At 39.6% G+C, this 23,882-nt stretch overlaps 1 protein-coding gene across 2 annotated transcripts in view; it reads right to left on the bottom strand.

Moving 5' to 3' along the window:
- Nucleotides 1–23,882, bottom strand: part of trappc12 (trafficking protein particle complex subunit 12) — a 63,511-nt gene that overhangs the window by 35,017 nt on the left and 4,612 nt on the right. For both annotated transcript variants that reach the window (XM_041812222.1, XM_041812224.1), the window contains exon 3: nt 22,192–22,308. In XM_041812222.1, coding sequence (XP_041668156.1) covers nt 22,192–22,308 — 117 coding nt within the window. The remainder of the gene's footprint in view (nt 1–22,191; nt 22,309–23,882) is intronic.

Genomic DNA, 23,882 nt, shown 5'->3' on the forward strand with positions numbered 1-23,882 from the left:
CACAAAATAGAGTTGAGACTGATGTACATGTCTTTATTTTGTCAGCTAATCAGAAAAAAGAGCCAGAATGTGGGAACATCTTTAGCTGATGACAGTGATAGAAATTCAAACCAGAAGATCATCAAAGTTATTGCAACTGATTCACAGGGAGGCATATCTGTCCAAATGCTGCTGCCTCACATCATCCTATTGAGGTCATAAACCCTCACTAAACATCACAAATCCTGATCTGATCTGTGGTATCTCTACACAAAAGTGATGGCAAAGTTAAACACTTTCAGCAAACCATAAATGTCTGTACCAAAGCTGGTGCTTTTCCATCTGGTATAAATCTTTGTAGAGCTCTTAGTGCAAGTGGAAAACTAACCAGCTCACCAGATTAATTAGGATTCATCCTCTGGGCATCATTTCCACCACATTTCATGGAAATTCCTAAAATACTTTGAGATATTTCAGTCTGTACCAAATGGGAGGACTGAACAACCTACATTGTCATCCTGGCAAATAAGCGATCATTCAGGGGGAATAATTTCTCTTGTATAACCCACAAAATGCTCTGTGTGAAAGCCAACAAGTATACAAACCACGCTAGTGACGGCGTGATTAGTGAGGCCCAGGTTGAATGATTTCAATTAAAAAAGAAGAGGGGTGAAAATAAAAATAGAAAAACAATAGACTGATGGTGATTAATAATTCAGCTCCACTCAAATGACTCCGCAATAAGACATAATCAGATCCTGCCTAAATCAAATGAGGAGGCATTACCATGGTGATTTATTGCCAGTAATATTAAATATGAGTCCAACTATAAAGGCATGGTGAAAAAAAAATGTGATTGTGAAGGCTAATCTTGAGCATGGCTTGTGTGTGTGTGTAAAACATTTTGAGAAAGAAAAGGAAAGAGTGATGTTTGGAAAAATGAAGACCTAACAGATTGACAGGTAAAGGGACAAGAAAGTGTAATGTGGCATGTATTACACAGTGTTCCAAATTATTGTACAAATTAGATTTTAGTGTCACAAACATTCTTTGTTTTTTTTGTTTTTCAATGAAACTCATGGATGGTATTATGTCTCAGGGCTCTTTGGATCACTGAAACCAATCTAAGACACCTGTGATCATTAGTTTGCCAGGTGAGCCCAATTAAAGGAAAACCACTTAAGAAGGACGTTCCACTTTATTACATTATAAGCACCCCACAGGTTTCAGCAATATGAGAAAGAAAAAAAGGCATTTGGTAGGCCAGTTTAGGGTCCCTGAAGGTGTAAAAATGACCTCTGCAAGGTATATAGAGTTTGTGACTGACCACTTTCTTCCATGGTACAAAAAGAAGAACCGTGCCTTCCATAGCAAAATGATCTTCATGCATGACAATACACCATCTCATGCTGCAAAGAATATCTTTGTGTCATTGGCTGCTGTGGGCATAAAAGGAGAGAAACTCATGGTGTGGCACCCATCCTGAGTGAGTCTGAGACTGTGTCCGAAATCACTCCCTATTCATATAGTGCACTATATAGTGAATACTCCATTTTGTAGTGGTGTGCGGATTCTGAGTGAGCATTGTTATTCACTATATAGTGCACTCATTCTATCCCACAATGCACTGTGAAAAGTAGTGAACAACCGATGGTCACTAGCCCAGCAATATTTACTATAATGCATTGCAGATGCTGCTCTGAAACATGACGGACGAACGAGAGGAGCACAGGAACACATACAAAAACTTTTTAAAATGCTTTTTTGTTTGTTGGTTTTACCAAATCTGTAAGATAATATTATGGATTCAAAACGGAGTAAATTTTTCCCCCATGATGATTGAAAGACATGAGACCATCATCTTTGTGCAAAAATAAGTGATAATACACACAAAAATGTATATTATTTTGTCACTATAGAGACAACTTTTTTATCTATTAGTATATCTATTTTTTTGTGAAAATACATTACATTTTGTAGCAGTTTTCATTGAAATTCTACTGTTAATTTTGATCCTCAGCCATTGTCAAGGAAATTTATGAGCCGTTGCTGCTAAATGTTTTAATTGGGAGATGGTGATGACGTCATCGCCCGCAGCCGGAGTAGTGTCCGAAATAATTTTTGTGTTTTGCAGTTGAGTCCACTATATAGTCCACTATATGCTGCTCACTATAGAGTGGATAGGGAGTAGGAATGAGTGAGTGGTTTCGGACACAGCCAGTGTGTTTGTGAAGTGAGGCATAAGTTGTGCCACACTGTAGTGATCCCCTGAATCATGTTCCCCAGATATGCATTCCTTCTTAAAAAAAAAAAAAATTCATTCATTCATTTTCCGGTTTCTGCGTTAAATAGTAGATTCCGTTTTTTATTGGCCAATTCCGCGATTCCGTCCGGGATTCCATTAACGCGGAAATCATAGGGGCCCTACCTCACCTCTTCACCACTAGGCACATGAACTTCCACGCTGGAGGACTACGGGAGCAAGTTGTGATCAAACTGAATCATATGATGAAATTGCATTATTTTTTTAACACGTTAAGGTTTAAAGATTAATCACAAGCGTTAACATTTTAATGTTAACAGCCCTAAAAAACATGTTGGTCCATGGAGAGAGAAGTGGTGCACCTTTTTTGACCAAGGCAGTAACAGACCTGCAGAATAAAACCTTTTTGTCAAGCTTTGAGGAGAGTGATGAAAGTGGTTCTTGATTTGAAAAAAAAAAAAAAAAAAAAAAGAAAGAACCGCTTTGACAGTTGTTTTGTAATGCTAACACACACTTCGACTGACAATTTGAGTCACTGGGTTGTAAAAATAAGCCTATTCAATACAGATAATTCAACCCGACCATGCAGGTGATTAAAAGAATCACACTAAACCATCACAAATTGTTTCCCTTTCTTTCATTTAAACCCCAAATGTTGAAAATATAGAGCAAAGGTTTGATGCCGACTGTGCTTGGTAGAGATTTACAGCATTTTCAGATAAGTAAACTGGGACTGTTGTAGTATTTTAATGTTTAACACACAGGGAAAAATATGTGCAATGAGAATGTGCCCACATCATCTCGTCTATCTCTTCCACTCACAACCGACACATAATTAGTCTGGTCGCGATTAAAAGGGGTGAGCCTTCTAAAATGTGTTGAAGATCAAGAGTTCAGCGAGCCTTTCCTTTATTGAGTTTTAAAAAACCCTGCAGGACAAAGCTTGATGAACAAACGAACGCCCACTTCTTCTCTCGCAAGACCTGAAGCCTCAAGGCAAATCGGACTTAAAAAGGCTTCCTCGTATCGTCTTTGGTTAACACTGGGAGCTCCCATGCGGTTTCAATTAAGCCCCGGCATTTTGGATTACACAGAGGGTGTGGGAGAGAAAAAAACACATTTGTTATATGTTAAAAGTGAACGCCAGTCATTACAACGGCGGCTAACTTTGCTTTGATGCTTCTGTAGTCGCTCTACAGACACTTGAACCAGGGGACAGAAGACTGCCCTGGAGCTGGAGGATGGCCTGCTTGGCTGCTGTACTGATATGAACTTCACACAGCAGCCATTTTGTCTCCCGCAGGCAATCGCTGGACCCTTCAAACAGTGACACTGATAGATGCTGGGAAACAAACTTGCATAATATATTATGTGAGGACAGTGTACTAGCTCATGGCTTGTATAAGAACTCTACATAGCACTCCCTAAGACGGTTCATCACAGCATCTGAGCTCCAAGTGACGCTCCTCTGGGTGATATCACCACTGATTGAGTAGTGGGCTTCTGCAGAGCTTTTGATGGTTTTGTTGTCAACAATAACACAAATGTCCCACTTCCTTTTTCCTGGGAGAGTGTTGCTGAAGTTAAGCACACACAGGAAGTTTTTTTTTCTCCATTGTGGGACCACGGAGTCGAGGCTGACCGAGATCTTAAGGTTACCGGTTGGTCAGTATTTCTCTCGGATTTTTACATTTTATCCTGCTTGCCATAAAAATACGACAATTAAGAAAGATGGGGAAGTGTGAGCTTTCAGACCACTTATCTGAACTCATCTAAAGGCCATGCTCGCTCAGTAGAGATGTTTGATTCAAGACAAAATCACAATCATGAATATTTTGACTGATGTTGAGATCATACATGATTACTAACTTGACTGATTACAACTACTCATGACTACTAACACTTTTGTCTCTGCATCTGTGCATGAATTCAAAATGAATAAGTGATTCATATTGTCTTGAGACATACTCTTAAGAAATAGCTCTTCATGCATCATTCATTTGCAAGTATTGTCTCTACTCAATCAGATACACAAACACAAGATATTCAATGTTCAAATCAATGAACTTGTTGTTTTTTTGGGAAATACAGACACATTCTGATTTTGTTTCCAGTAACATGTTCCAAAAATTGGCGGGGCTCAGAGAGGAAGGTTATCCCCAGTTCTAACCATGTTAACGAAATGATTCTTAACCTTACCTCATTAATATGTGAGTGAATCTGTTAACAGGCAGGCAGACTACAGCTCCTGTTGTTACAGGGCGATAGTAAGCCTTGCTTCCATGAAAACACATCACTGGTCTAACATTTGGCTGCTGTTATCCTCTCTGGTTTTTGTCCCAAAGACACAGAGCTCTTCTTTTACACTCCTTACCCCTAAAAAACTCCAGATATGTCTCCGCTCCAGCGCTCCAGTTTGACTGCGTGCCCCGCCGTCTGTCAACACCCACTGACTGCATTTGCAGTGCAGCAGTGTTAACTCATTGAGTGCCATTGACGTGTATATACATCAAAGTGTTTTTTCGGCGGCTGGCACAAGGGGGTGCTCTCACGCTCCCTGTGAGTAATTTTGGGGCTTCTGGGATACGTAGTTGGATGACTATGGTCGGAACACAGAAGAGACGTTAGATCAAAGCTACAGAGATAAGAGGTGGAGACCCTGGGGTCAAAGAGCAGAGCGATCGGAGGTAATCTGAGCTAAAAGTTCTTAAATAGACACTGGAAGAAACTTTAAACTTTTGCCTGAGAAATCGCTTACTCACTGAAACCAACACTGAACTTAACGACAGTGAATCCAGGGATCAGCGCTTTCATTCATCTACCTCAGCCGGCCAAGAGGCTAAAGAATGCTGCGAGGTCTCCCCTGTATGTCGGAGAAAAAAGGCAGCCTCTCGCAAGTTGGATATATACAGCAACGACACTTGAGAGACGGATTTTCTGACCCAGACTCTGAGGAATGGCTGCCGAGTGAGCGGAGCGGATCTTGTTCTCCATCCCAGAGTGATGGAGGTAAGTTAACGTTAGGAACACACTGATTATTCAGCCAAATTTATCGAATGAAACCATCGCTCGTGCGTTCCTGCTCTGTGATTTTAGAAGCAGACTTGAGAGAAGAGTAAGCCCCATGCAGTTCTACAGCACCGTCTGCTGGCAGAAAAAGAGGTAAGAACAAAAGATTCTATATTATAGATTATATATTATATATATAAAACATATTTTATATTACTTCTATAATTTACAGGCAGTGCCAGAGGACACGCAAGCAGGAGAGGACGTGGGTGTATAGGGGGGGTCCCGTGGAGGCCGTCCAGTTCCAGAGTGTGAATGACAGTGACTGGAAGCATTGTTATTTATTTTACAATAAAAGAACATTTTTAATATAATTTTCAGATGTCTTTTACGTCATTAAAGGCAAAATTATAACATTCAAATCACAATTTTACTTGACAGACTCTCTTCCACAAAAATGCATTTTTCTCAGCTTTCTAGAAACAAGTGGTCTTCTTGGTGAAACTAGCCTCTATTCAACTTCAGATAAATCAAGAACGGAACAAGGTGCAAACAAACATTTTTTTTCCATGATGAAATAAAGAGTTTCTCTTTATTTGAGCTATTTGGTGTTTTCAGAGTCATAGTACAAAACATTCTGTGGGTCTTGAAAGATGACTCAAAATGGCCAAAAACGCTGGCACAAGCCACTTTCCATTTTATAAAAGGGCTGGCACTCAATGAGTTAATTTGGCAGCCATTTCTAATTTTGTCCTTAGTCTTTAGATTAAATGTCTTTTAGTTTTAGTCGCATTTTAGTCATTTCTATCCTTTTTAGTTTTAGTCTAGTTTTAGTCCATAAAAAGTCCTCACATTTCAGTCTTTATTTTTAGTCTAAGTATTTATTTTCTTGCCTAAATCTGGTACCAAGTCATGCTAATGTGTTCTATGCACTCTGCCCAACCTGGGGTCCCTGCTTTCTACAGCTGAGAGGCAGAATAGCTACAGATGCACCGTATTTTGACTGATTTACCCCGAGTGGAGAAATATTACAGATTTTGAATGTCCAACAAAAACTAAATTACATTTTAGTCTAGTTTTAGTCATCATTACGAAAACGAACTAACTTTTTGTTAGTTTTAGTCAACACAGATCTATTTTTGTCAGTCTTAGTCTAATTTTTGTCATGGAAAGAAAGGCTGTAGACGAACATTTTTAGTCATAGTTTTAGTCGACAAAATTAACACTGTGTTGCAGCACAGCTGGACTGCTAGACCTGTGAGATTAAGGAGTTTTGCGTTACTTACAGAATTACACCTGGTCATGCGTGTAGACACTACTAAAGTGCTGTACAACATAAGCACACGTGAAGCTTATGTTCTGAACTGCAGGAGTGGGATGAACTTGCTTTGATTTGTCTGTATTTTGTCCTTTCATTCAGGTTTTTGTGTTTCTACCATGGGTCAGTATCTCTTTAAAAATAAAAGCGCTTCCTCTTACTCCTCTGACCTGTTGACTACAGACTCTGCTACGCCCCACTATGATGTTTTGTCGATGTAGTGAAAGGAAGTACGGTCTGACATTTGTCTGGCATCAACTTGGAATATTTTATTCCGAAATTCAACCAGAAAATTAATTTGGTTTTGGCGACACTTTCAGTCCCGTTCAATCTGCTCTGTGGTCTATTTATGCACAGGGCTCTGGCATCCGGCAGAAATAGAAGTCCAGCATATCTGCTGTGAAAGGCTCCGGACCGCTGGATCTCTGATGGAGCAGAGATGCAGTGCGGCGGAGTTGATGGAAACCCTCTCATTGACTAAAGGTGAACCCCAATTCTACTCCTTAGCCCTTATCTTAGCCCTACCTCTTGGTTTTGTGCGTCCACGTCAGGTGAAGGGGTGTCCCAATTCGATTTTAAATCAAGGGCCAGGGCTAAGGGCTACATAGCCCTTGAAACAAAGATTTTCCAGGACCACACTTGAAACCAAGGGGTATGATGAATTTGCCTCTATGCACTGTGCTTAATTGTGAAACTGCACAACAGACTACGAAGGAGGAGCATACATGTAAAAATATTTTTGGCATAATAATTATAGAAAACACAACAGTTCTGTTTTCAATCTTTAGCCACTGGGGATTGGAGTTTATTGTACTTCGGTGCATACACGTGTAAACGAGGGCTATTAACAGTATAAATATATGGAGAAGATCAAAACGGAGATCCATAGTATAAACGAGATGGTCGAAGCTTTATTGTCACCTCTGATGATGTGCTTTTTATCGGCAATGTGTGATGATGAACAGCAATCAAGTGGAATCTTGATTCTGAAGGGAAGGTTTTCACCACTATCCCTTACCACTGTGTTTCTGGGGGCAAGGGGAAGGGTTAGACTAAGGGAAAGGGCTAAGGGAAAGGGTTAAGGGGTGGAGTGGGACTGGGCCTAAAACCCATCTCCTCCGTCGTCATGCTGGAGCGGAGATTGACCGAACTCATATCTGTTGTATTTTAGGGGTTAGTTAGAAAAAAGCAGTAATTATGACTGCAACACAACAACATTTAATCCTGTTGCTGCCTTTATTTTAAAGCCATTCAGACATGGGGCTTTTTTCCACCCAAATGGAAGTGTGGTCACTCTGGGGAGAGGCAAGTGACGTCATCAGTCACCTGTTACCAGAAGGCTGCTGAACTGTGGAATGTTCAAAGTGTATCTGAGGAATTCACAGCTTCCCAAGTCTTTTCTTGCCCTTGCTCTTTTTTGGAACAAGATAAAGGCGACAAATTTGGAATTTGTGTTATGAAATGAAAAAAAGCCTGTCAGTTTGCCCATCAAATGTCTTGTCTTTGTGCTGTATTCAACTTAACATGTAGGTTGAAAATGATCACTGTTCACTGTTTTTGTTTTTGTTCACATTTCATACAATGCCTCAAATTTTCTGGTACTGAGGTCTGTATATTCCAGGTGTTGGATGGAGACCTTCATATGATGTTTTCATGACATTTTGAAGAAGCTATTAGTTATCCTTGATTAATTAGAGCTGATTTAGAGAACAAAAAACCTCCTAAAAACAGAGGAACTGTAGACACACATGAGTTAAAGCTAAGATGCATCACTTATTCTTACATTTAACCAAATCACGCATACAATACAGGCTGCACAGTGGTGCAGGGATTAGTGCTGTTGCCTTACAGCAAGAAGGTCCCTGGTTTGCTTCCCTGTCATCTTTCTGTGCAGAGTTTGTATGTTCTCCCCGTGCATGCATGGGTTCTCTCCGGGTACTCCGGCTTTCTTCTACCACCAAAAACATGCCCATTGGCCATAGGTGTGAGTGTGAGCATGCCTGCTTGTCTGTCTCTATACGTCAGCCCTGTGACTGACTGGCAACCAGTTCAGGGTGTACCCTGCCTCTCACCCAATGACAGCTGGGATAGGCTCCAGCCCCCCTGCAACCTCCAACGAGAGAAGCTGTATAGAAAATGGATGGATGGATGGATTCGCACAATGCGGGAAATTGCTGTTGCACACCAAAGTTTAACAGTTATTGTACAGAAATCAAAGGGATGATTGTGGCTAGTCTGTAAACATGACTCTAGTTGTCGACACTTGCTGTCTAACAGGCTAAACTTCATCTGCACATTCACCGTCGCTACGAGCATATGGCTGCAGCCAACAGACAGAGCAAGGTGAAAACAACTACCACTAAGGTTTAAACATGCCCTTCAGCGCTACAAAAGCTGACGGTGCATTACCCAGAACCCCAGGCTGCAGGAGTAACCGGTGGAGGAAATGACAGCCATGTAAAAAGGTTACGATAATGACAAGTAAAGGTTACAGCAATGATATCAAAGTGCAATGCAGCAGCTGGGTCATTGCAGTGATTATGGGGGTGTGTCTGTCTGACCCAGCCAAGGTGGGTCTCTCTCTCTAGCTCTCTCTAAGACACAACACACACAGACAGATACGCACATATTTTGCTGGCCTCCAGCCCAGACGGCATCACACTGAGGGAGGAAAGGGAGGTTAGAGTCTCTGGTGGAAAGTACAGAGGGAGGGGAGAATAGACAGAGATGAAGGAGGGGGAGAGAGGAGCAAAGATGGGGGGTGATGGCTAATGAGAGAGACAGATGAGGCCAGCCCAGGGTGGTGCTGAGCCAGAGACAAACCTACTGCTGACCACACAGCAGAGGTCACCGAGAAGACAAAGAGAGAAGAGGGGAGGCCAGGACAGCCCCCAGACTCACTTCATATATAACACTGTGTTTAAAAACAAACTAGAGATGCCTCAGGAACTAATTATTATTGGTCAATTCTCATCAGAAGTACCAGACCAGGAGATCTGAATCTAGGGATCGGCAGACATGAAAATTTCTGCTGATATTTACAGCTGATGCATCAGCCATACTTGACCTTTCTGTAGGATACTTGTTGCATTGCATCTTGGGAGGTTTTTGTACTGCTCTGTTATGGGAAATAAATGCATGTTGCCAACTGAACAAGGATGACTTTTTCACTTTTAATCAGGTTACACTGCCACCTGTAGGGGGTCCCAGTACACTACAGAGCTAAGCAGAAAGACCAACCACTAAACCAGCTGCAACATAAAAACACTAAATATGACTGGTTTTGCCCAATCTTACTCATAGACAGGACTGAACGATTTTGGAAAATAATCTAATTGTGATTTTTTCCCCCGAATATTGCAATTGTGATTTAATACGCTATTATTCCTTATCCCTTAAAGCTCACAGCTATTTTTCATCATCATGTCTCGTCTGGACTTTTTCTCTTAAAAAGTTTACAAAACTTTAACCCTGCGGTCCACGGCTTTAAGAATATATCCACTACAGTAATTTCACTTGTATTTTGAAAAAGTTATAGGACTCTAAAGACAAAAGAAAAAACAAATCAGAATTTGAAACTCAGAGCTTTTTACTGGTGACACACAGTAAACAATGGTGACTAAGCATTTTCTTTGCACAGATTTGTTCTCCCATCTCTTGGGGACAACACAATGAAAAAATATTCTGTGACCTAAGGTTTTCAAAATATCTACATATACACAAAAAAAGTCCATGCGCTTTTTTGCAGTCAGATTCATTTGTGCCATTCTTTTAAGAAGTAGATCTTGCTTGGAGGACAGCCTCTACCACAATGCACTGCATGTAAACATTCCCCTCAACAAATATGGCACTACCCACAGAAGATAGCCGGAGTACATGATCAAAAATGAATCAAAAATGGACAAAAAGACGCTTATTATCAGATCTAATGCCGTGGATTTAATCTTTAAAAATTCTGAAAAGTCCCTGAAGTTCCGGTCTCGATAGAACGACGTCCTTAAGAGCTACAGAGACTTTGAGGGTAGCAGTCAAACAGCAAAATTATCAGCTTTCAGAATAAAAAATGAATGTCTATGACTTCTGGTTCAAAAGTTATCACCGTGTTTCTAAACCTTCACTTCTTGTTGCACTCAACAATACTGTTCTCAGGGACCCTGGACAGTTAGCCAAGTTCCAGGCTCACTAGAAAATGTTCTGTAAGAGCGACGAATGCATGAAGAACATATTTAGAAAGGCACAACACAGAGATTTCACAGAAAAAAAAACAAGTTAGTGTCTATGACTCACAGTTCAAAAGTTACCAAGCAATTTACAAAAGGTTGTGCCTGCAGCACGCATCCATGCAGCGTGTGCTCTAAGGGTTAACTTTCTTTACTCCTAAACAAGGGCTGAACAGTTCTTTAAAAATATCACATTCTGATGACTTTAACACGTATTGTCAATTGGGTATGAATTGTTGCATTTAAAGGGTTTTTGCCATTCTCATATTTAATAATAAAAAAGTACAAACATTAAGAAGGTAGGATTTTTTTGTTGACTATTCTTAAAAAAATGGCACCTGAATAATTGCTAATATATCATGCATAAAATCTCTGCTGCAAAAAAAAGTTTAAAAGTGCTATTTTAACACAAATTTCAGGTCAAAGAAATATTGCAATTTTTGCAATTTGAAAATTGCAGCAGGCCATATTGTGATTTGTGTGAAATTAATTGGACAATAACAAGCAACTTTAAGATTTTGGCTGTAGCTTTTAAAGAACCGCAATCTAAGATGCTGTTAAATATAAAAATAAAAATCTCCATTTTAAAAGCTTGATGTTTTTGCATGTAGAATCTCTCACAGTTTTTTCAGTGACGTAAGAGCAGACAAGAATCTTTCAACAAAGGATTGGGATTTTCAACAGATTCATCTCAGCAGTGCACTGCCGTCCTACATTATGTCTCAAAAAAGCATGAGAAAACTAAAACCACATGAGACATCATCAGTTGAAGTATTGAGTGAGTCTGCTTCCAAGTGTGTAATGACGGTTCTCCAACAGTGATGTACACATTTACATGATGATGGGGCAGCAGAGACAGAGGAAGAGCTGGGTTTTTATTTTAAAGCTGTGTATGTTAGGAGTGTTCTCAGTGCATGTATGTGTATGTACAGAGCCAGTGCAGTTGCAGTGGGTGCAGTCACACTCTGGGTCCGCAGCATGACTCATTCTGCCAGCTCATAGCAAAGCCTAACAACGCATACACACGCGAACACACACACATGGACTGATGCCACTTAGCAGAGAAAGCTCTATGAACTGACGTCTCGCTTCATCCATGCAAGAGACCACGGTGATATTAGCTGACATCAATACAGAGCAGCATAGAATGTGTTAAAGCAGGAACCCAAACACACACAGGGAGCCTGATACCACTGACAAGTGAATACAATCTCACAAAGGACAGATGACACCAAGAGGCAACACCCACACTCACTATGTTAGTTTGTTCAGTGGTTATCAGATATACAGCTGTATCTCTATGGCAGCTCATACACACGAGTCAGAACTGGCTGTTCAACAAAGAGAAGATGGCTCTCAGGTCACTTTGTGCAGAAAATGAGAGAAAGAAAAGAAACATTTGACTTCTGTCCAGATGTAACTCAGCTTACCTATGAAGTGTGAAAACACTGCAGCAACGACAAATCACTTCTAGCGCCTCTGTGACAGACGTCCTCACTGTTTATTCATTAATTTGCACGATCTGACGATCTTAGATCATGCAGAAATAGAATGTATTGACGATCTGCCAAAGCAGAGAAATCACCAATGTTGCATGGTCTACCTTTGTAGCTCTATGCTCCCTCGTCTCTCCCCTTCTGCTTTCCGAAGGAGCGGTAAGTCAGTGGCTGAAAATGAAAATGTAACTCAACATTTAGTGCTTAAAAATAGTGATAAAAAGTTTTAACTGCCCCATATGAAACCCCTACATGGCTTTCTAAACCATCAGGATGCCAAAAAATGTTTAAAATTATTTAGCTGAATAGGGGAATAGACTCTTATGAACATCCTTAGTAAATAGTTAGCAATGAGCAGACCCAGGAACCTGGCTTTGGCCTTGAAGCGTTGGGACATTTATTGCTGCACACACAACTTAAACGTGGCATTTATCCTTCTAATTTTTCAGCTTTCAACTGTTATTTATCTTCTTTCCAGTCGGGACAATGACGTAACTCTCTCCCTCTCTCACACACACTCAGGCCATCCTAACATCTTAATTTTTCAACTTCAACTTCCCACCAAGCACAGCAAGAAAAATCTAATACTACAGCTTTGATCTATGACTTTGTTTCATGTTAAAAGTTTGGAAATGTATAATTTATTAGTGAGTAAATCATCTAAATGCATGTGGATTGTAGTAAATGGAGAAGGCAGATGGTGTCTAGTCTATTCATCAGTGGCAGTGAGTCATTGAATGATTATTATGTCAGCACAGCTATCAAGACCGAAACGAGCACCCTCCCTATTAAGGAACAGGACTTATCGTCTCCATGCTGATGCACTGAGCGGAGATGTCCTTCAGCTGAAGGCCTTGTGTTCAAGCCTCAGTGTCAGCAATCATGAGCTTTATTGAAATACTTTTGAACGAGACACCAAATCTAAAGGAGCAGCAAGAGAGCTGCTCTGCAGCAGACTTTGACCTTTAGAGTGAAAAAAGAACGTCTTTTCAAGGATCACAAGAATCAAAATTTACTGTTTTTTTTTCTAGTAGTTGACAAGTCTTTACAGCATGACAGCATCATGTGCTAGTTCACATTAGAACTTACCATGGGGCTAATCAGTTATCCATGAGAGATCTGAGCCCTTTATGTTAATTACTAATGCTATGAAGTGTGAAAGAAGAAATCATGAGCATTGCTAATGTGGATGTAAAATATAAAAAAGACAACTTTCATCTGATGTATCTCTATGATGTATGAGGTATACGGCTCAAATGCAAAGAAATAAAAGTCTTGTATGTTTAAAAATATCAGATCTTGTAGACAGGTAAAAGCAATGATCCCTAAAAATCAATGATTTAAATAGGTCAGGGGTGTCAAACTCAATCACAGCAGGGGCCGGATGCTGATTTTGGGTCTAACCTGAGGGCCTAACAAGGTCAATATTTTATCATTGAATGTTAACCCTAAATGGTTTTGAGATTAAAAGGTCGACATCATAAGTTAAAACTCAAAATCTGAGATAAAAAGTCAAACTTTTAAGTTTTACAGGTAAAAACATGACATTTGAAGTCAAATAATGTTTTTAAAGGGCAAAATATTAAATAGAATACTGAAACCATGACTTTTAACAGTCAAAATACGAGATTAAAGTCAAAATCACAAGTTTTAAAGGTCAAAATATGAGATAAAAATTAAAATGTATGGGTTTAAAAAGTCAAAATATGAAGTAAAATTAAAAATCATGAGTTTTAAAGGTTAAAATATGAGTTAAAAGTGGAAGTTAGGAGCTGAAATGGTCAGCAAAACTGAGATAAAATTCAAAATCATGATATTTAACAGTCAAAATTTGAGATAAACATTGAAATTGTGAGTTTAAAATGTCAAAATGTGAAATTAAATTTCAAATTCATGAGTTTTAAAGGTAAAAAATGAGATAAAAGTCAAAGTTATGAGTTGAAATGGTCAAAACATCAGATAAAAGTCAAAATTATGACTTTAAAAGGTCTAAATAGGGTTTGAAATTAAAATTATAAATGTAAAAACATGAGATAAAAAGGCCAAAGTTATGAGAGGTAAAGGTTAAAATATGAAATAAATGGTCAAAACCATTAGTCATTATTGAGAGATGCAAAATTGAAAATACAGTGAATAAACAAATTTTTCCTACATTCCTGACTTTTTATCAAATTATTTTTACTGTTTCCTTTTTCTATTTTTTATGACTCAACAAGGATATCATAAATCATCAAGGTTAAGTTTACATTTTTGTACTGGAGGAAATCAGCAGACTCCATACTGGTGGGCCAGTTTTAATAAAGATATCATATGATCCGGTGGGCCGGGTATAACTGTACCACTGGCCAGATTTGGCCCCCGGGCCTTGAGTTTGACACCCTTGAAATAGGTGTATTTATTTATGATGGCACACATTTCATTGTGTCTTCCATACAAGATGAACAACCAAACATTGTTTAAAATTTGGAAAATGCATTGAAATAGTTGATCACTCAACCTTCACCATGTTTTCACCAGCAATTGAAGATGCCTTCAAGCCCAAAATAACTTTTATTAAACCTCAGAAAACAACCTCAGAAAAGCGCCTTTATGTTATAATATGGCATGGGCTCGAGAACATGTTTCTGCTGAGGGGTGCTGCAAGGTAAAAGTGTGTGCATTACTGTTTATCTGCTGGTGCTTACACACCTTCATTCAATTAAGGTGACAACTTCAGAGACTGCCAAAAACAAAATGCAATAGTTAGCCGCTTTAATATGTTTGAAATGCCGTTTACAGTGCAATACCAGAAATGTTCTCAACTTTACACACATGACTCAAACGAAATCATCATTCCTTAATTTTTCTGCAAAGGCACAAATACTGTGCAACAAAAGACTACACAAAAACCAAAGCTCAGTTCCCTGACATTTTCCATCAACACCGCATACACACCAGCCACATTGTTCAAGTCCACGCAAGTCCCTCACACACAACGTATACCGTAAAACATATTTTTAACAATTAAAACCACCAAAGACACCAAACAACAGTGCATCAGTTACTGTGGGCTAATACTGTGTTTTTTAAAAGAGCCACTAAATATACATTTCACATGCATGTTTAAACGGCGTTATTTAGCCCACAACTGCAAAAATTTAGTATAGACAAAATTATATATATGTACAGTACTAAGCAGAAGTTTTAGGCATGTTTGGGCCGAAATTTGAGGCTGAAGTAAGGCGTATAATGGCGAGTACGCCCACCTGAGGGCCCCATCAGGCGAGAAGGAGGATTGACACAACCCAGGTCATGCTCTGGATGTCTTTGTAGATTACCAAGGGCATGGGAAAATAATCTGATGAAAACAAAACAAAAAACACAGCTTTAGGGTGGAGTGATGGGTAGATGTGGCACTTAAACATAGCCTAGGGTACTGTTAGGACGGGTAGGAGGGTTGCCACAACCCCTTGGTTGTTTTAAGCACCTGAAAACTGTTGGTGGTTGCTGGGCGTACTACCAGGGGTACAAAAGGCCTGGACAAAAGAAACGCTGTTAAGCTCGACCTTGGCTGCTGAGTGACACACGTACATGTCAAATGTGTCGACACTGACTCTGGTCGCCCTCCCTCCTCTCTTCAGCCCGGGGTTGTGGAACATCAGGACCTGTGAAGAACCGTTAGCGCTCTACATGCCTAAAACTTCTGCACAGTACTGTACATCTACAGCAAAGAATAACTGTGAGCTAACTTACTTTAAATAATGACGCCGTAGGTAGCCATGCGCTCCACTGTACGCTGCACAAAGACTTGCGTCAAAGGCACAGTGCCCAACTTGTTCAAAACGTCCTGATGGATATGCTGCAGAGCCATGTGTGTCCATCTTTTTGAGTCATGGTGTTCCTTAACTTTGTTTTCAACCGTCTAAGTCTGGAGAATGACCTCTCAGAAGAGGCCACAGACATGTACGTGCAGGCAGAAGCAAAGGTCTACTAACTTTTCCACCTCTCTCAGCAGACTCCTTGGTTTGTGAATGCAGGCCACCCAGAAAACATGCAACACAGTGGCTGTTTTTCATCCCTTTTCTTTTTAAGATCCCACAGAAGAGTGAGTTGCATACAAGCAAGACTTGTCGATGCACTTTGACTTGACATGATGAAGACTGTTGTCAGGTCTGACAGGAAATGTATGACACGCTGTTGTACAAAGGATAAGTATTTTTAAGTTGTGATTGTTTGGGAGCACAGATGGTCGAGTGGTTTAAGGCGCAACCCATGCACGCGGGCAGCTGGGGTTCGAATCCGGCCTGTGGCTCTTTGCCCCATGTCTCTCCCCACTCTCTTCCCTGTTTCCAAGTCTATCCACTGTCCTTCCTCTATCAAATAAAGGCACGAAAAGGCCCAAAAATAAATCTTAAAAAAAATAATAATAATTGTGATTGTTTACACATTGTCTTTGTCCTCATACTGCCCACCAACAAGAGGTGCTGCAGCACGCTCAGCACCCACCTTCTTGTGCCTATGTAATATTGCCTTTTTAGGGCTGTCTCCACTAACACAGTAATTATCATGCAATTTAGGGTCTAACAATCAAAGAATTCAGTCTTTCTATTCACATTAATTGAACACACTTTTACATAAACCACAAAAGCTGTCCAGGTGAATAAGCTCCACTCTGCTTTTTGAATCTTTTAGAGAAAAAAGGTTGAAACCATTTCCCTACATGATGATTTCCATTTCTTTCAGCAAAGTCCACAAGTTGCAGCTTCTGTGCAGCCGTATTTGCTCTCAGCTGTAAATAAAATATATATACCTACAGGGGGCTGCAGTCCAAGGGCCCCTGCCCTTGCTGGTCATTATTTTTGCTGTACTGTGCTGTATTCCACTGCTGCACCTTGAGAGCTAGGCATTTGCAGAGAGCAGCACAGTGGCAGCGGTGTTATATGCATGAGAAAATACATGGAGCAACCACTTGCAGCTCTGTCCCCTTAGAACAGTATTCATCCAGCACATGGAATAGCTGCTAGGGGTGGAAGAAAAAAATTGATACAGCATAGTATCACGATATTTTGTCTGGTGATATATTGTATCATCTCTGATTTAGACCAAATTTAGCCCAATAATAGTCGTTAAAAATATGCCCATACAGCGACGTATTTACATATACATCTTTTCAACGACCTGAAAATTACTGCATTTCACCTTTCACTTTTCTATTAAATCTAGACGTTGTTTAGACACAGTGGAGACGTTTTTTAACATCTTTACAACTATTTTTTTGATATCAAAAAACATGCAGACTCTTTCTACCAGCAAATGCTAGATTACAAAATTATCTATCATAATTATTCAGTGTGAAGGCTAATGATCAAACCTTACGCTCACTACCAGACTGATAGTATCAGAAACTTTTAACCCTGCGATGATTTAAACGTGTTTCTTCCTGACAGACAGGCTGCTGCTGTCTGAATTTAATTCTCTTCATGATCTATAAACAGATAAACAGAAATTCCTAAATAGACTATACCACTCAGCAAAAAATAGTTGTAAAGACATTAAAACAACATCTCCACTCTGTCTAAACGACGTCTAGATTTAATAGAAAATTGAACGGTGAAATGCAGTAATTTTCAGCCCGTTGAAAAGACGTCTCTATAAAGACGTCTCTGTAATATTGTTATTTTTAACGACTATTATTGGGCTAAATTTGAACTAAATCAGACGGACAAAACATGGCTCAATTTCCTACGACTATCTTTTGACTAAATTAAGGTTATGACAGACTGAATGTAGAAAAAAAAACGTCTAATGATGTCGGTGTTTGGTGGGAAAGGGAAGATTTATATCTGAATCTTTAGATTTTATTAGCTTTAACATGCTTGATGTTTGAACGTGAATCAGAAAACTTAAACAAAAATTAAACTCAATACTGATTCACTCTTTATTATTGATTTTATTAAATACATTCTCAATATTTCACTATAAATGCTTATTTCAAACACTTTTTAAAATCCCAGCTCATCAGTTATTGAGCCTTTTAAAACGTCTGATGTTTATATTCTCTTGAGAGTCCACTGAGTCCGTTTATCGTCTGTTTCTCCTTCATTATTTATCTCGGCTGGCGCTGTGAAGTTTCACTAACATCGACTGTCAGCAGTGATGTCACTAGCAGTGTCCAATCAGAGAGGGATATCCAATAAGGGGGCGTGTCTTTGAGTAAAAAGAGTTCCGGGAAGCCTGCTCTCATGTGTCTTTGCTCATTGGTCTTCAAATCTCAGTCCTCAGTCTTATGGCTTGGGTCTTAAAACTGCGTAAGAGCTTTGGCATGGTCTTTAAGATGGCGGATCAGAAACGACTTCCGGTTCGAGCGAATCCGTAGGACCGAGGACCTACGGACTTGGGACTTGGGATCCGGCTACAGGAGCACCAGAGGAAGGACATTAGGAAAGCAAGCGGGGCCAAATGAGTTGGAAATGACACATGAGGTTTGCAAGAAGTGTTACATGAAAATAAAATACTGCGGAAATATGACAAACATGAAGACAAGACTAATGCTAAATCAGCTAAACAGTTAAAAAAAATGGTATAGATCGCAATACATGGTATCGCAATACTCACTGTACTGCAAAATGTTTAAAATTGCAATAATATTGAATCGTGACCCAAGTATTGTGATAATATTGTATTGTGGGGCCACTACTGATTCCCACCCCTAATAGCTGCCAGATATGCCAGTCAATCAGTACTTACAGCCTCATTCAACCCTTGCCTCCCGCTTCAGCTCTCACGAACCAATGACAGCCCGGTTCACTGACACAATCTTAGTTTGTATACAAAGTTAAAATATGCCTGCACAGCAACATGTCCATACAATGTGATTTTTTTTAAACATCAATATATAAAGCACCTACTCAAGGTAAGGTTTTTTGGGGTGTGGAGGGGTTCTATTATGCTCATATATTCATGGCACCAACCTGAGATGATTGTTGTGAGACAGACTCTAAGCCCCCCAAGTTCCTCTGCCCTCCTCTTCCTGATCTTTGCCCTTACTGAGGAGTGTTTCCAACCAAACCAGGACTCAACAGTGATGGTTACACCACTTTGCGTTTCTTTAAATGCACTATTATGACCAAACAAAGAAGAAAAGCAGTAAAAAAAAAAAAAAAAAAAAAAGTAACGCCAAAACCTGCCAGTCTAGTCTTTGTGGTTAGGTATTACAGCATGTTCTGAGCAGTGAAGCTGCTGCTTGCAAAACACAATGAATGGAGTGGATTTTTAGTCACAGGTATCATTGCTGTGTGTGACGCTGGCAGCCGCACATTGTGGTAAAGACATGGCACCTTAGCGCTTTATGCTGGTAGATTCGTCCATCCAATTATAACACAAAAATAGGTATTAAAAATGCAGCTTATACACTGGATTTTACAGTAACAATGGAAAATAAGGCTGCACCTTAGTGTCTTATTTCAGTTTAAATAACCTCAGACATCAAACATTTACCTTTTCAAACATTTCATTAGGATATTTTCATTCATAACATTCTTTCTTTTGTGGAAAGCTAAAGTTGCAATTTTCAGTGGGATTTTTGGGGAGATAAAATGCCTGATTAGAAACTGAGTTATAAAGTTTAAAGGTCACGATTCCATCTTTTGCTTTTTTATAGATGTTACTTTTTACAAATTGTGACAATGAATTCACATTGACCTAATCGTCATTTTACTGAGTTTACCTTGAACGCATCATGATATAACCGTCAGCTTGTTAAAATGAGAAACTTTCTTATACTGCCAATTTCACCACAGATTTAAAGACTGGGGTTGTTTGCAGTCACACGATCCTGATGATACACCAATGCCAACTGGGGGGCAGGAAGAGGGGGATAGCCATAAGGAATAAATGGGAATGGAGGAAAGTTAGTAGCTAGCTTAAAAGCTCTAAATGGACATGCGCACTGCAATTATCCGAAAATTTCTACATTCACTGAGTACAATCCCTGCACTTTACAAAAGTGATTTTTTTCTATATATTTAATCAAATTCATGCCATGGAGGCAATCAGTATCATAAATTCCTTAGTCCTTTGGATCGTCTAGCCAGAGAAAGGGAGACAAGAGTCTTGAGAAGTCTTGTTCTAAGCTAAGAGGCTAGCTGAGCCTTCAATATACAAAAAAAATTCCTAATTTTGTCACTAAAATGCTTTTAATCTAAGCAGTGATATACTATAATCTAAATAAACCTTGTGGGGTAAGTGAACCACGATGGCTACCTCCTGTTTGAGTGCCAGTTGCCTTCCCTCCATTTTTTTGTTGTTATTTAATCCCATAAAAAAGCCAGCCCATTAAAAATGAAGAGCCGTTTGGGAGCCAAACAACCAGCTCTACTGAGCCAAATGATCTGGATCTCTGAAAAAGATATAGATTTCCTGTCACAGTGAGAGATACTGGATGGACATCAGCTCAGGAAACACAGGCAGGATCAGAGTTTAATGTGCTAAACCTTGATGAACTGTGCTGAACCAAACGGACCACATAAGAGCATTGTGTGGTGCCGCTTGTCCAGGCTTTAGTCAGAAGTTTTTAATCTGTGCCTCTGTGAGCTTTATGATTATCTAATCATTTTTTGTGCATCCAAATTTGCTTTCAATATTTAAGTGCTTGTGAGCAGGGGCTCCTTTTTATGTTATCTACTGATACAGGAGAAACTGATGTTGGTGAAACTTTACAACATATCATCAATATGATAATAAGGCCTCCACATTCATGAGTGTTTGTTTACTGCTCAGAGCCAGGTGTACCCTCCTCTGCTTCCAGATCTCTCACACTCATTTCTCCATGTTTTTTACTTGTCATTTCTTGACATCTCTCCTGTAGACCTCTCCAGCTCTCCGTCTCTCTTTTCTTTTGCCTCTTGCTCCAGGGAGCCACCCACGCCAATTGGCAGACGGTGTATGATCCTTTTACGCACACACTCACCTCCACCGTACACTGCATGCTGAGAGTACTACCTTGTTTGTGTGTTTGTGTGTGTGTGTACACCAAGTCCAGAAGGCCCTTGAAATATGCACAGCAGTCCCATGCATAATATATGGACACAGCAGGAGAAAAGAACTTGTGAGCCAAGTGGATCTCCACCTCTCCATCCCTCCGCTCCACCCTCCTCTCCACTTTCCCCTCTCTCCATCACGCTGTCTGCTGCTGAGGTGCATATGTTTTAAATAACAACTGTCTCTCCAGGTCAGCTGTGGGTCAGATAATATGATGGGGAGAGAGAGTGCACGGTCACAAAAGCAGACACGCTTTCATGCTCTGCAGAAGAACAGCAGAGGGATGTAATATGAAGAGAAGGGAGACCAATGATTCACTGTTATCAGTCAGCTGAGGCCTGACCACCCAACACTGACTGTCAGAAGGTCAGACAGGCTGCACTAACCACGGGATGTTAGGCAACTGTAACCTACCAGTGGTTTTGTCATTAACCTTTACAAAGTGAAGTAATGATCCCAAAAAACACGCATCATGCACTTAACCAAAAGTCACTCAAGCTGCTTGAAGCTGCTACCCTTTGGAGCAGCTCAGCACAAGACTTTACAACCTAAAATTCTTCTGATATTTTCTTTTTTCTGTACTTGGATTGTTTCTCATACAACTCTTTAATGCTCCAGCAAGGAGATTTTAAACGACTATGAAACAGAAATTAATACTGATGCCTCTACATGTCATCAACAACATTTTTTACTTTAAAATCACCTTTTTAAACCTGACACTGCTTTCACATAGGAGATGAATACCCAAAGAAATTTTATTTACCTTTAACATGGCAAAAATCTACTAACTTAAATGTTTGACTTTTTAGAAACAGCATTTTGTTTTGTACACTGTGTGAGTGAAAAAAGCAAATTATCTAAACACACAGAGTTTAGTGAGTGACTTACGATGAGCTGTTTGAGGCCGTTAAAGGACTGTTCCACAGAGTTAGCAGTGAGGACTTGACGCTTCATTGCTGCCTGTTCTCCCAGGAAACGAAGCATGAGATCTTTCACAGCATCGCCCTAAAACAAGACACACAAAACAGCACAAAAGATCTCAGCATTGTCTTGTAGGATTTTAACCCCAAATTTAAGTTTAAATAGCACAGATCAGATCGGATGTTTAATTGCTTATGTTGTGCTACATTAAATCAAGTGATCCAGGAGCATAAAACTTCTGATTTGGACACATCTATGATCAATAAAAAAAAACTGCAGCAAAAAAGGGCAAAAAATATCAGACAGCAGGAAATGTCATCTTTAATCCAGCTTTAGAGTTGATCTATTTTGTTTGCTGAAAATTGTCTTTAAGTGAGCAAAAACTCCAGGATGACAGAGAGAAGTCTTTGATTTTATTCATTTATTCACAGAGATGTTTTCAGAGGGGATAATGAACACAAACTGAGCTGGGCGGTGGACTCACACTGAAAGATTCCGTCCGGGAAATACATGACGGGTGATGACCTGCTAGGGATTTTAACATCAGATTAATGTTTTTGTTGAAGCAGACCAGAGGAGGCTCATATGAAAGAAACATGAAATGGTGACCCAGGAGAAAGGGTGCATGTTTTCAGTCTGTTGTGAACATCTATGTTAGTTTAAGATTCTCATTTATAAATTCAATGAACCCGTTTTGGGTTCTGGTTTTTCACTCACACTAACAAAAATAATGTCAAAATTGACATACTTTTTGATTCCATGTGCATTTGAAACTATATCAAATATATATTAGGGCTGGGCAATTAATTGCAAACTAGATTAAATCACAATATGGCCGGCTGCAATTTACAAACTGCAGAAGTTGCAATTTTCTTTAACTTGAAATGTGTCAAAATAGCAGTTTAATACGTTCATTTTTCGCAGCAGCAGAGATTTTATGCACATTATGCAAGAATTCAAGCGTCATTTCTTTTAAATGGTTTACAAGAATCTTCCTTTTCGTGTTTTATGTATGTTTTGTTCCAGTCAAAATGAGTGACATAAAAATGATACTCCCCTTCAAGAAAGCAATTGGTATCAAATTTGCAATATGAGCAGAAATAACTAGCCCATTCTCTCTAATACTGATGAAGCTTAGCATTAGTTAATACTCCCAGCTGTGGTTAGCTTATAGCCAGCTTCACCTCCTCCACCCCAGCTACCTCCTTTATAGCTTAAAGCTTGTTGCACCCTCATATTCAGATTCATGCTACTGTCGATAAATTGCTTCTATAACATTTTTTTGTTTTCAGTGCACATTGTCATTTATGTATCTCTTCATATGGGGGTTTCTAGCCATGTGCTTCCTGGAAAGTCAAAGCCAGCTGCTCGACTAACCCAGGGAGCATCTTTAGAGCAGAGCCTTCTCTGCCAGGTTAAAATGTACTATATCCATTTTGCAATAAAATGGTTAAATGTGTGTTGAGTGTTCCTGATTGAATGTAGGTTGTAATATAGAATTATTTATTTCTTGAATTAGTTGAAAAATGCACAAGTTGAGGAACCTAATAAGAATCACATATTAAATTGCAATATTGGGGGAAAAAAAAATCACATTAGTTCGAGTTAGCACCGCCTTCGGGTTTGGTTGGACGTTTGGTTCCACATTCCTCTCCTGA

Source organism: Cheilinus undulatus, linkage group 18 (assembly GCF_018320785.1).
Source record: "Cheilinus undulatus linkage group 18, ASM1832078v1, whole genome shotgun sequence".
NCBI lineage: Eukaryota > Metazoa > Chordata > Actinopteri > Labriformes > Labridae > Cheilinus > Cheilinus undulatus.